Source organism: Heptranchias perlo, chromosome 9 (genome assembly GCF_035084215.1).
Source record: "Heptranchias perlo isolate sHepPer1 chromosome 9, sHepPer1.hap1, whole genome shotgun sequence".
Lineage (NCBI taxonomy): Eukaryota > Metazoa > Chordata > Chondrichthyes > Hexanchiformes > Hexanchidae > Heptranchias > Heptranchias perlo.
This window is the reverse complement of record NC_090333.1, coordinates 37,794,599-37,808,492: the sequence shown is the minus strand read 5'-3', so window position 1 is coordinate 37,808,492 and position 13,894 is coordinate 37,794,599. Positions and strand designations below refer to the sequence as shown.

At 44.6% G+C, this 13,894-nt stretch overlaps 1 protein-coding gene across 2 annotated transcripts in view; it reads right to left on the bottom strand.

Moving 5' to 3' along the window:
- eps15 (epidermal growth factor receptor pathway substrate 15) overlaps window positions 1-13,894 on the bottom strand; it is a 160,312-nt gene that overhangs the window by 124,290 nt on the left and 22,128 nt on the right. For both annotated transcript variants that reach the window (XM_067990232.1, XM_067990233.1), the window contains exon 2: window positions 1,589-1,630. In XM_067990232.1, the coding sequence (XP_067846333.1) occupies window positions 1,589-1,630 (42 nt within the window). The remainder of the gene's footprint in view (window positions 1-1,588; window positions 1,631-13,894) is intronic.

The following is a 13,894-nucleotide window of genomic DNA, read 5'->3' as shown; positions in this document are numbered from 1 at the left end:
GGATTTAATTGAGATATATAAAATTATGACGGAACTATATATAGAGTGGATAGGAGGACCTATTTCCCTTAGCAGAGGGGTCAGTGACCAGGGGGCATAGATTTAAAGTAATTGGTAGAAGGATTCGAGGGGAGCTGAGGAGAATTTTTTTCACGCAGAGGGTACAAGGGGTCTGGAACTCACTGCCTGAAAGGGTGGTAAAGGCAGAAACCCTCAACTCATTTAAAAAGTACTTGGTTGTGCACTTGAAGTGCCGTAACCTACAGGGCTACGGACAAAGTGCTGGAAATTGAGATTAAGATGGATTGCTCTTTCTTGGACACGATGGGCCGAATGGCCTCTTCTGCGCCATAACTTTCTATGATGCTATGATCCAGTTAAAATTAAGAATTTGGTGCTCAGGGTGACAAGTAGTTCCAAAAGATGAATTATTTCCTTTGTAATAATTGAAAGATTCAACAAAGGTAAAATAAAATTTGAACAGTTGACCATGTTTAATCTGCTATCAATACTGAGGAAAATACATTGTGTGTGTTAGCTCTGCAAGAGAATTGATGGGATCACTGAATATCTGAATGGTTTCTGGCTTTTGATTTTTACTTTATACTAAATTCCACCCCCCACCAGCTCTTCGTTGGTGCAATCCAAAACTAATCCCACTGCTCGGTCTCTCCCCATATCCCTGTTGGACTCTGCCTCAACTACTCCCAAAACATACCATGTTCCAACAACCACCTGCATAAAGAAATTGTTCCTTATCTTTTTCCTCACTCTGCTGGGTGTTGGTTTTAAATTGATGATGCCTCCTTACTAACTCCCCAACCAGGCGAAATAGTCTTTCCCTTTTCACTCAATCAGAATCCTTCATAATTTTTGAGATCATTCTTTGCCTTCTCTGCTCCAACATAAATGATCCCAATATCTCTCATCTCTCCTCATAACTAGTTTCCAATCCCTGGCATCACCTGGTGAATCTATGCTGTGCAGCAGAGGCTCTACAATTGACCTCCATACACTTGGCCCATAAAAGTTGCAAGAAGTAGTCAACCAGATTTTCCACTCATGACTCCTATCCACTAGCCCCTGCTAGAAAGCGCATGCGTGTGGATATATAGCGAGAACAGGGATGGACTCAGCTGTGATGGCCTCCATGATGAACAGCCTCCTGCTATTCACTGTCTAGACTCATGCAGGATGTGGTCATTTGGCCAAGGTACCAAAAGGTACAGCAGCTGTGAAAATGTAACGCAGCTTGAATTAGCACCTTCAGCTATGGAGAGAAAAGAGAGAGAAAAACAAACATAAAAAGGGCAGGAATGTGTGAATCTCTGAACCAATCTAACTGTATGATGAGTGTGGTTTTTAAGGAAACAATGTTACAATAAGTTTGAAACCAATTACTAAAATTATGGTTCAATTTACACCTTAGATCAAAAAGATTTTTAAAAATCTACAGCGTGGGTTGAAACAAGTTTCCAAATTCTTATTGTAACATCATTTGTTTAAAAAGTCTATGCAGTTGGATCTGTTCAAAGATTTACAAGGGTTATTTTCACATGCACAGAACAATAAGTAAAGCTCAATTTACCTGACGATAATACTTTTCATATAAAGGGTTTCCACTTGAAAGCTGTAAAGAAAAAAAAAAGCAATAAATATTCTGATCTCGTTGGAAAAGATAAAAACAGTGCATTTGGTAATCGACACTTCCAGAAAATACTGGAGAATGGTTCCAAAAGAGCTGATACAATCAGTTGTTACTGCCAAACCTTAGCATTCTGGATTCCTGAAAAATGTTACCTTCCATTATTGAGACATGCCTACTCAGTAGAGGGAAACACTGAACTTAAACATTACATACATCTTTAGTACAAATTTAATACCAAAAGACAAAGAATTCAACAGGTTAGCATTTTCTTTTAAACCACCAATCCAATTTTCACTGCCTCACCCACCCATCTTGAAAGTGACAACTCATGCTGGATTAATGCCAGGTGCACAAGTTCTTTGCACATGTGGCCATTTTTCATAAGTGCCAGCAACCACTCAACCAATAGAGAACCATCACAGCTCAGCCCAATCCTCTTCTAAACTGACAACTGTGGGTGGATGCACAAACTTCCAGCAGAGGTTACTGAATACTCTTCAGGACCAGTAACTCTGATGTAGGGGTACCCAAGCCAAAACGTATGCCAAAACCATCTGTCCAGCCAAGATCTCTTAACTCAAATGTAGGCCAGGAATTGAACCTTCCAGTCAAAAACGGTTTGGGTGAAGGGTCACAAGACCTGAAACGTTAACCCTACTTTTCTCTCTTCGCAGATGCTGCCTGACCTGCTGAGTGTTCCCAGCATATAATGTTTTTATTTCAGATTTCCAGCATCTGCAGTATTTTGCTTTTTGTATCATTAACCTTAAATTAGCCACTCTGTCATTAAAAGGTGTGAATTCTGTGCTGACTCAAAATTACCCTCAGCAAACATAGAATCTTACAGCACAAAAGGAGGCCATACAGCCCATCGTGCCTGTGCTGGCCCTTAGAAAGAGCTATCCAATTAGTCCCACTCCGTGCTGTTTCTCCACAACCTTGATTAAGAATTCTGCTTGCAATCAATAAACATTTCAATTTGAAATTTTTGAGGTTTTCCACTATAATCACAGAACTTCAAACATTTTTCAAGCTGATATTATCTTGGGGATGCTTGCCCCTCTGAAATGGCCTAGCAGGCCACTCAGTTGTACAATCTTGCTACAAAAAGTCATAATAAAAATAAACCTGGACGGACCATCCCGGCATCGGACCACTAGGCAACGGACACAACGAAGGCAAACTAAGCCCAGTCAACCCTTCAAAGTCCTCCTCACTAACATCTGGGGACTTGTGCCAAAATTGGGAGAGCTGTCCCACAGACTAGTCAAACAACAGCCTGACATAGCCTTACTCACAGAATCATACCTTTCAGCCAACGTCCCAGACTCTTCCATCACCATCCCTAGGTATGTCCTGTCCCACTGGCAGGACAGACCCACCAGAGGTGGCGGTACAGTGATATACAGTCAGGAGGGAGTGGCCCTGGGAGTCCTCAACATTTACTCCGGAACTCATGAAATCTCAGGGCATCAGGTCAAACATGGGCAAGGAAACCTCCTGCTGATTACCACCTATTGCCCTCCCTCAGCTGATGAATCAGTCCTCCTCCATGTTGAGCACCACTTGAAGGAAGCACTGAGGGTAGCAAGGGCACAGAATGTACTCTGGGTGGGGGACTTCAATATCCATCACCAAGAGTGGCTCGGTAGCACCACTACTGACCGAGCTGGCCGAGTCCTGAAGGACATAGCTGCCAGACTGGGCCTGCGGCAGGTAGTGAGCACCAACACGAGGGAAAAACCTACTTGACCTCGTCCTCACCAATCTACCTGTCGCAGATGCATCTGTCCATGACCACCGCACAGTCCTCGTGGAGACGAAGTCCCATCTTCACACTGAGGACACCATCCAACGTGTTGTGTGGCACTACCACCGTGCTAAATGGGGTAGATTCAGAACAGATCTAGCAGCTCAAAACTGGGAATCCATGAGGAGCTGTGGGCCGTCAGCAGCAGCAGAATTGTATTCCAGCACAATCTGTAACCTCATGGTCTGGCATATTCCTCACTCTACCATTACCAACAAGCCAGGGGATCAACCCTGGTTCAATGGGGAGTGTAGAAGAGCATGCCAGAAGCAGCACCAGGCGTACCTAAAAATGAGGTGCCAACCTGGTAAAGATACAACACAGGACACCATGCATGCTAAACAGCGAAAGCAACATGCGATAGGCAGAGCTAAGTGATTCCACAACCAATGGATCAGATCAAAGCTCTGCAGTCCTGCCACATGAAGTTGTGAATGGTGGTGGACAATTAAACAACTAATGGGAGGACGAGGCTCCGTAAAAATCCCCATCCTCAATGATGGCAGAGTCCAGCACGTGAGTGGGAAAGATAAGGCCGAAGCGTTTGCAACCATCTTCAGCCAGAAGTGCCGAGTGGATGATCCATCTCGGCCTCCTTCCGATATCCCCACCATCACAGAAGCCAGTCTTCAGCCAATTCAATTCACTCCACGTGATAGCAAGAAACAGCTGAGTGCACTGGATACAGCAAAGGCTATTGTCCCCGACAACATCTCGGCTGTAGTGCTGAAGACTTGTGCTCCAGAACTAGCCGCGCCTCTAGCCAAACTGTTCCATTACAGCTACAACACTGGCATCTACCAGACAACGTGCAAAATTGCCCAGGTATATCCTGTCCACAAAAAGCAGGACAAATCCAAACCAGCCCATTACCACCCCATCAGTCTACTCTCAATCATCAGCAAAGTGATGGAAGGTGCCGTCGACAGTGCTATCAAGCGGCACTTACTCACCAATAACCTGCTCACTGAAGCTCAATTTGGATTCCAGAGGTGAGGTGAGAGTGACTGCCCTTGACATCAAGGTAGCATTTGACCAAGTGTGGCACCAAGGAGCCCTAGTAAAATTGAAGTCAATGGGAATTAGGGGGAAAACTCTCCAGTGGCTGGATTTGTACCGAGCACAAAGGAAGATGGTAGTGATTGTTGGAGGCCAATCATCTCAGCCCCAGGACACTGCTGCAGGAGTTCCTCAGGGCAGTGTCCGAGGCCCAACCATCTTCAGCTGCTTCATCAATGACCTTCCATTTATGACCTTATGTCCATCATAAGGTCATAAATGGGGATAGTCGCTGATGATTGCACAGTGTTCAGTTCCATTCGCAACTGCTCAGGTAATGAAGCAGTCCATGCCTGCATGCAGCAAGACCTGGACAACATCCAGGCTTGGGCTGGTAAGTGGCAACTAACATTCACGCCAGACAAGTGCAGGCAATGACCATCTCCAACAAGAGTGTCTAACCACCACCCCTTGACATTCAACTGCATTACCATCGCCGAATCCCCCACCATCAACATCCTGGAGGTCACCATTGACCAGAAACTTAACTGGACCAGCCACATAAATACCGTGGCTACAAGAACAGGTCAGAGCCTGGGTATTCTGTAGCGAGTGAGTCACCTCCTGATGCCCCAAAGCCTTTCCACCATCTACAAGGCACAAGTTAGGAGTGTGATGGAATACTCTCCACTTGCTTGGATGAGTGCAGCTCCAACAACACAAGAAGCTCAACACCATCCAGGACAAAGCAGCCTGTTTGATTGGCACCCCATCCACCACCCTAAACATTCACTCCCTTCACCACCGGCGCACTGTGGCTGCAGTGCGTACCATCCACAGGATGCACTGCAGCAACTCGCCAAGGCTTCTTCGATAGCACCTCCCAAACCTGCGACCTCTACCACCGAGAAGGACAAAAGCAGCAGGTACATGGGAACACCACCCCCTGCACGTTCCCCTCCAAGTCACACACTATCCCGAACTGGAAATATATCGCCGTTCCTTCATCGTCGCTGGGTCAAAATCCTGGAACTCCCTACCTAACAGCACTGTGGGAGAACCTTCACCACACAGACTGCAGCGGTTCAAGAAGGCGGCTCACCACCACCTTCTCAAGGGAAATTAGGGATGGGCAATAAATGCTGGCCTTGCCAGCAACACCCACATCCCATGAACGAATAATAAAAAAAACTGAAGCAATTTACACAGGGTGCAGTTTTGATTGCCTGTGTGTTTTTTTTTCCTTTTCATTTTCAGAAAACAGCAGAGAATTATATAACTGTTCAATTTATACATGGTTAAAGACTTTAATATGTCATACATGCCAACCTAGAAAACTAGCAAAAGCTGACCAACAGCTTCAAAACAGCAGGCACAGCACTCAAACGGCTGACATCAAGAAAAGGCAGACATGTGAAAACAAGTAGTTACAGAGGTTTTGAAGCTTAAGTGGTAAGATACACATAATATTCCACACATTTATACTGGAGGAATACTAAACATTAAAGCAGGAAAGCCTGAAGGGGAAATTTAAATGTTGAAGGTACAAAATTGGTACATTTCTAGGGAGTCCAATGGTATGCTCCCTGGAACAACTTTGAATTTTTACATACATTCTGGTTAATTTTAAATGCTAATATGCTTTGCAATTAATAGGTTTTAAAATTCAAAAAAGGCAAAACAGTGACATTTTTCAACAAGCCAACCAGACTATCACCTACCAAAAGTTACCTCAACAGTTATCCTCCCATATCCATCCCCAACCCCACTATCAGTTCACAAAGGCATTCTACCTCCTCCAGACACAGTTCGAGAGACAGTGCACCACACCACACTCCCTAACCCTTTCAGAGAGACACTCTTCTCCAAACCTCCCTGTTCACATTTGCATTCCTCTCTTTCATCAATTCATCCATGCACTCTTCCCCATTTCAGGTGTCAGCCGTGGCTCAGTGGTAGCACTCTCGCCTTTCAGAGTCAGATGGTTGTGTGTTCAAGTCCCACTCCAGAGATTTGAACACATAAGCTAGGAGTACTGAAGAAGTGCTGTCTTTTGGATGAGACATTAATCCGAGGCCCAGTCTGCCCTCTCAGGTGGACATAAAAGATCCCATGGCACTATTCGAAGAAGAGCAGGGGAGTTCTCCTGATGTCCTGGCCAACATTTAGCTCTCAACCAACATATAAAACAGATAATCTGTTCATTTATTTCACTGCTGTTTGTAGGGCCTTACCCTTATCAAAGTCAAAAACGGCATCCTATGTGACTGAACGTGTTAAACTATCCCTCCTCATCCTTCTCGCCCCGTCTGCAGCCTTTGACACATTTGACGACACCATCCTCCTCCAACGCCTCTCCTCCACCGTCCAGCTGGGTGGGACTGCGCTCACCTGGTTCCATTCTTATCTATCCAGTCGTAGCCAGAGAGTCACCTGCAATGGTTTCTTTTCCCGCTCTGTTACCTCTGGAGTTCCCCAAGGATCTATCCTTGGCCCCCTCTTATTTCTCATCTACATGCTGCCCCTCGGCGACATCATCCGAAAACACGTCAGATTCCACATATATGCTGACGACACCCAGTTCTACCTCACCACCACCTCTCTCGACCCTCCACTGTCTCTCATTTGTCACACTACTTGTGCGACATGAGCAAAAATTTCCTCCTACTAAATATTGGCTCAACCGAAGCCAGTGTCATTGGCCCCACTGCAAACTCTGTTCCCTAGCCACGATTCTGTCCCTCTCCCTGGCCTCTGTCGGAGGCTGAACCAGACCATTCGCAAACTTGGTGTCCTATTTTACCCTGAGATGAGCTTCCGACCACATATCCGCTTCATCATCAAGACGGCCTACTTCCACCTCCGTAACATCGGCCTTCTCTGCCCTTGCCTTAGCTCATCTGCTGCTGAAACCCCAATCCATGCCTTTATTACCTCTAGACTTGACTATTCCAATGCTCTCCTGGCTGGCCTCCCATTTTCCACCCTCCATAAACCTGAACTCATCCAAAACTCTGCTGCCTGTATCCTAACTCGCACAAGTCCTGTTCTCCCATCATTCCTGTAATCGCTGACCTACATTGGCCCTCAGTCTGGGGATGCCTCGATTTTAAAATTCTCATCCTTGTTTTCAAATCCCTCCATGGCCTCCTCACCCCTCCCTATCACTAACGTCCTCCAGCCCTACAATCCTCCGAGGTCTTTGCGCTCCTCCAATTCGTGCCTCTTGCACATCCTGGATTTTAATCGCTCCACCGTTGGCGGCCGTACCTTCAGTTGCCTAGGCCCTAAGCTCTGGAAGTCCCTCCCTAAATCTCTCCACCTCTCGCCCCTCTTAAGACGCTCCTTAAAACCTACCTCTTTGACCAAGTTTTTGGTCACCTGTCCTAATATATACTTATGTGGCTCAGGGCCAAATTTTGCTTGATAACACTCCTGTGAAGCGACTTGCGACGTTTTACTACGTTAAAGGCGCTATATAAATGCAAGTTGTTGTTATGCAAATTGGTTGCTGCATTTCCTACATTACAACAGTGACTACACTTCAGAAGTACTTCATTGGCTGTAACGAGTTTTAGGACATCTGGAGGTCATGAAAGGTGCTATATAAATGCACATTCTTCCTTTCCAAATGTAATTATGCTGGTACTCGTCTCCCTTTCTCCTGTTCAGGCTGGTACTTTCCCTTCCCCCTCCCCCCAAGGTCATGCTGGGACTCTCCCTCCCGATTCCCTCAAGAAATGCTAGCACTCTCCTTCCTCCCTCACCCCAAAGTGCTGTTCCCATTTTTCTTCCCTTCCCCCTCAAAACACTGGTGCCCCTTTGTGTCCTTTACTACCAATCTCCTCTTTCATTGCCATCAGCTTCCTCCTTCTCTCCCTTTTCATTGCCATCCACTTCCCCCTTCCCCTGCCATGCACTCTGTCCCCTCCCCTCTTATTCTATTGTCTCCCATTCCTTGCCTCAACCTCGTTTCCTCCTCCGCCCCTGCCCCTTCTCATGTTTGGTGGCTAATGCACAGGAAAGACCCCACTCCATATCTACGCACAATCCCAGCACTAATGGCCCTATTGCCAACTCCTGTTCTCACCAGAGTTCCCACCTCCAGAGGCAGCAATCCAGGCCATTAGTGTTGGGAGCCTGCTAAGTGCTGAGTTGGGCCTATCTAGTGCATTCGCCACTGGGCTCAGGAGGTGCTTGACAGGGATGTAGAGGGAGCCTGCTTGCACTCTTTTGTATTAGCAGATGCAGACACGCTGAACAGAGCCCCAAAACATTGTCAGTGTCAAATGCTGGTGGTTGGCATGTATGGAGGTACTTGGTGGGAATTTTGGCCAGAGTTCTACTGTTGGAAGAGCAAGGTAAAATTTTGCATTACAATGGGCCCATGACATATCGTAAAAACTAGCTTGAAAACTAGCCGTTGTAGCATGCTCTTCCTTTACATACTAAATAAAACTCTTGACAGTTTTATTGCAATGATTATGCAGTAATGTGAACTTTCCTTTAAACAACTGTTTTCAGAGCCTCACTTTCTAAATTCAATGGTTGCTTTCCCTTGCATTGTATATCACATGTCCTGTATATAAATGGGAAGTGCCAGTTAAATTCTCAATTGTATTACCCAATTCCACATCTACTGAGTGACTGAGATAATAAGAAACCTACCACATACTTAGGCCTTCTACAGCAGAGGTTCCTTCAGGTTGTGCAGTGTATTGGAAAAGACTGCAATTTATACAGCATGGAGGTATGGTAGGACAGTTTTCAGCAAAGAGATGTGGCCAAAATCATTAAAGTCATAAATTGTTTAATTTTGAGTTTAGGTCAAAAAGAATACATTGACGAGGTGGTGACTATAGCGGATAAAATCAAAACTAATAGTTTGTAAGGTTTTATGACGGGGGGGGGGGGGGGGGAAGATTGCTAACAATGAGATTAGGTTGACTAGCAATGGGGGTGTAAAAGGGCAATCATAACAAATCTTGTCCCAGGCAAGGTAATCTTCACATACAATCCATTGCTCCTGTTGTCTTAAAGGTTTCAATAGGTATCAGTAGGAGTAACTGACTAACAGGGAGACCCAAAAATTCATAAATCACATACCTACATTAACAGTCTCCAACTGGAGACTGGAAAACAGCCGATTTCAGGCTCCATGAAGTTGCCTTATAAGCTAAGAACACTCATCTCTTCTGCACAAGTGCTGAAACAATGTTCCCTCATAGAAGAGTTCAGCCATGGTGGCTTATGGAAAGAATTCACAGAGCTCAAAATCAGTTGTTTTCCAGCCTTCAGTGCAAACAGTGGCTGGAAATGCCAAATGTCCACACGAAAAGCAGACAAGAATGATAAAAAGTTAAGGAATTCCAGGAAATTGACCAAACTGATGGACTGGTGGTATATGTCCAAGTCAGGATGGTGTTTTACTTGGAGATGATGGTGTTTCTACGATATTGCTGCTCTTGCTCTTCTTGGTGCTAAGAGGATCAGGGGGGGGGGGGGAGAAGGTATTGTTGAACCTTCATGAGTCAGTGCTGTGCATCCTGTAGACTGTACATAGTACAGCCACAGTATGCCAGTGATGGAAGACATGGTTACGGAACCCAATGGAGGGACGCTGATCAAGTGAACTGCTCTGTCCTGGATCGTGTTGGGCTTCAAGTATTATTGTGACTTCACCCATCCAGATGAGTGGTGAAGCCACAACACTCAAGGAGCTCGAAGCCTCTGCCCTACATCCAGTAATTATGTTGATGATATCACTGGTCCAGTTAAGCTTCTCGTCAACAGTGACCCCCAAAACAATGATGGTGGGGGATTCGGTAATCATGATGCCAATATGGGTCAGAGGAAATGGTCATTACGTGGTACTTATGTGACTTGAATGTTACCTGCAGCTTGTCAGCCGAAGTTTGGATGTTATCCATGTCCTGCTGTAGGCTGGCATGGGCTACTTCATTATCAGAGGAGTTTTGAAATGAGATGAACACCATAAAATAGTCAACAAACAGTCCCACTCCTGACCTTACGACAGAAGAAACGTCATCGATGAAGTAGGTGTACATGGCTGGGTCGAGGATGCTTCCCTGAGGAACTCCTGAGGCAATGTCCTAGGTATATGATAATAGGCCTCATTTTGGATTACCCATCCCCAAAGGCAGTATAATTACAGCATAAAAGACATCTCAATAGAACATGAACAAACTTCAGTCCAGTTACATGCATATTTTTTTTTTACTATAAGGAGTTCCGTATCCATAGTCACAGCTAAAGGCATGATCCACAGGAGAAGGGAATCAGAATGTAACAACAGATGTCGTTACATAACAATGGCTAACAACATTAAAAGCAGAAACTGGGTTTGCTTCAATGACAATAACAAAGTGTAGCGTGGGCATTAAACTTTCACAAAGTGTAGCATGCTCAGCCTTGGTCAATCTTGATTTTGTAAAGGCTCAAAAAAGTTATTTCCTGCTCATTCTATTACAAAGCTCTAAAATAACATTGCATTTAAACTATGCAATCTTTCCACAAACTATGCCCCAAGGGTGTGAAGACTGATGCCAACCATTTGGATAAAATTATGCTACTGGAAAAACATATCTAATTTTAGACTCACCCCTGGTTAGATTTAGCAGACATTTCTTTTCTTCCCCTCAGTCTTAACAGAGGGCATAATTAATCAATAGTGTATTCAGCTGCTCATGTTAACAAGTACAGTAACATCAAAGATAGAAAGGGATATATCCAGTCACAACTTATTAAGAATAGATTTAGGCTTGTGAATTGTTCTGAATAACAACCATTGTACTTGGGAATTCTGTTAAAATTGTTGCAGAGAACTATTCAAGTTATTTCCTGCTTGTAGAGAAACAGAGAAACATAGAAAGCAGGAGTAGGCCCTTCGGGCCTGCTCCACCATGCAATATGATCATGACTGATACTCTATCTCGATACCATATTCCCGCTCTCTCCCCATATCCCTTGATGCCTTTTGTGTCCAGAAATCTATCTAGCTCCTTCTTAAATATATTCAGTGACTTGGCCTCCACAGCCTTCTGTGGTAGAGAATTCCACAGGTTCACCACCCTCAGTGAAGAAATTTCTTCTCATCTCAGTCCTAAATGTCCTACCCCATATCCTGAAACTGTGACCCCTCGTTCTGGGCCCCCCCGCCAGGGGAAACATCTTCCCTGCATCCAGTCTGTCGAGCCCTGTCAGAATTTTATAAACTCGACTGAATACAGGCCGAGTCGACCCAATCTCTCCTCATACGACAGTCCTGCCATCCCAGGAATCAGTCTGGTGAACCTTTGTTGCACTCGCTCTATGGCAAGTATACCCTTTCTTAGGTAAGGAGACCAAAACTGCACACAATACTCCAGGTATGGTCTCACATGTATAACTGCAGTAAGACATCCTTGCTCCTGTATTCAAATCCTCTTACAATGAAGGTCAACATACCATTTGCCTTCCTAACGGCTTGCTGCACCTGCATGCTTGCTTTCAGTGATTGGTGTACAAGGACACCCAGGTCCCTTTGTACAACAACGTTCCCCAATCTATCACCATTTAAATAATACTCTGCCTTCCTGTTTTTCCTTCCGAAGTGGATAACTTCACATTTATCTCTTCATCTTCCTCTCAACTCACGATCCCACCTAGTTTTGTGTCGTCAGCAAACTTGGAAATATTACATTTGATTCCCTCATCCAAATCATAGATATATATTGTGAATAGCTGGGGCCCAAGCACGGATCCCTGCGGTACCCCACTAGTCACCGCCTGCCACTCCGAAAAAGACCCATTTATTCCTAATCTCTGTTGCATGTCTGTTAACCAATTTTCAATCCATGCCATTATATTACCGTCAATCCCATGTGCTTTAATTTTGCACACTAACCTCTTATGTGGGACTTCATCAAAGGCCTTCTGAAAATCCAAATACACCACATCCACTGGTTCTCCCTCATCTATTCTACCAGTTACATCCTCAAAAAACTCCAGTAGGTTTGTCATACGTGATTTCCCTTTCATAAATCCATGTTGACTTTGTCTGATCCTGTTGATATTTTCTAAGTGCCCTGTTATCATATCCTTTATAATACTCAAGCATTTTCCCTGCTACTGATGTTAGGCTAACAGGTCTGTAGTTCCCTGTTTTCTCCCTCCCTCCTTTTTAAATAGTGGGGTTACATTTGCCACCTTCCAATCTGCAGGAACTGTTCCAAACATTTTCCAACATAACTGATTTCAGATACACACTGCATCAAGCTACCCTGCCGATCTCCATCAATTCATCTTGGGGACCAGCAAATAGGAGCAACAGGACAAGAGGTGTCAAATGAAAACAAGGCATTTCCTTGTAGGAAATGACTGAGCATAAATAAGAATTAAATTGACTCAACCTGCCCCGGACAACTTGTCAGCTGCGGCTCAGTTGGCAGCATTCTTGCCTCTGAGTCAGAGGCTGTGGGTTCCAGCCCCATTCCAGAGATTTGAGCACAAAATCCAGGATAACATTCCAGGGCAATACTGAGGGAGTGCTGCACTGTCGGAGGTGCCGTCTTTCGGGTGAGATGTTATACCCAGGCATTGTCCGTAAAAAATCCCATGGCACTATTCAAAGAAGAGCAGGGGCGTTCTCTCAGTCTCTTGGCCAATACTTATCCCTCAACCAACACCTAAAACAGATGATCTGGTCATTTATCACACTGCTGTTTGTGGGAGCTTGCTGTGCATAAATTGGCTGCCGTGTTTCTTACATTACAACAGTGATGACACTTCAAAGGTTGTAAAGCACTTTGTGAGGTGCTGAGGTTGTGAAAAGCGCTGTATAAATGCAAGTCTTTTCTTTCTTTTTTTATTACAGATTATAGCCTTGGAGTGGGTTATGCAACTATGGGGAGGGGGGGAAAAAAAAGAGACAGAACCTAAAAGAGATGAGAAGAGAAACATCCCAAATATTTTAAAATTATAGTAGATCATAACACAGTTTCTAATTTCAAAGCACTGCATTCTCATAGTACATTTAGTCCTGATCCACTTAGTTGGAAATTCCAGTTTGCCAGATTTTCATGTCAATAAAGCCGCAAGTTTATAAATGAAAACTTGAGAGCAAAGCTTCCAAAACTCTGCCACACACATGGTTGATAGAAGAGATTGTGGAAATAACTACAAAGAAATTCAAAACATCCTGAAAAGTGCTTGCCTTGTGCAAATTTAACAAAACGGGGCCGATTTAGTATTTTAGTCAGTTTAAATTTCTCCTCTAATGGCGTCACCCTTCTTCACTTACTGTCCCTACAGAAAAGGGCGAGCAAGGTGATCTACTTCAACGCCTGCATTTGATGTGACTCTTAAACTGGTTGTGAAGATCAGAGCAAATGTGACCCAGGGTGGCTGGTCAGCTACATTTTTTGGGGGGGGGGGAC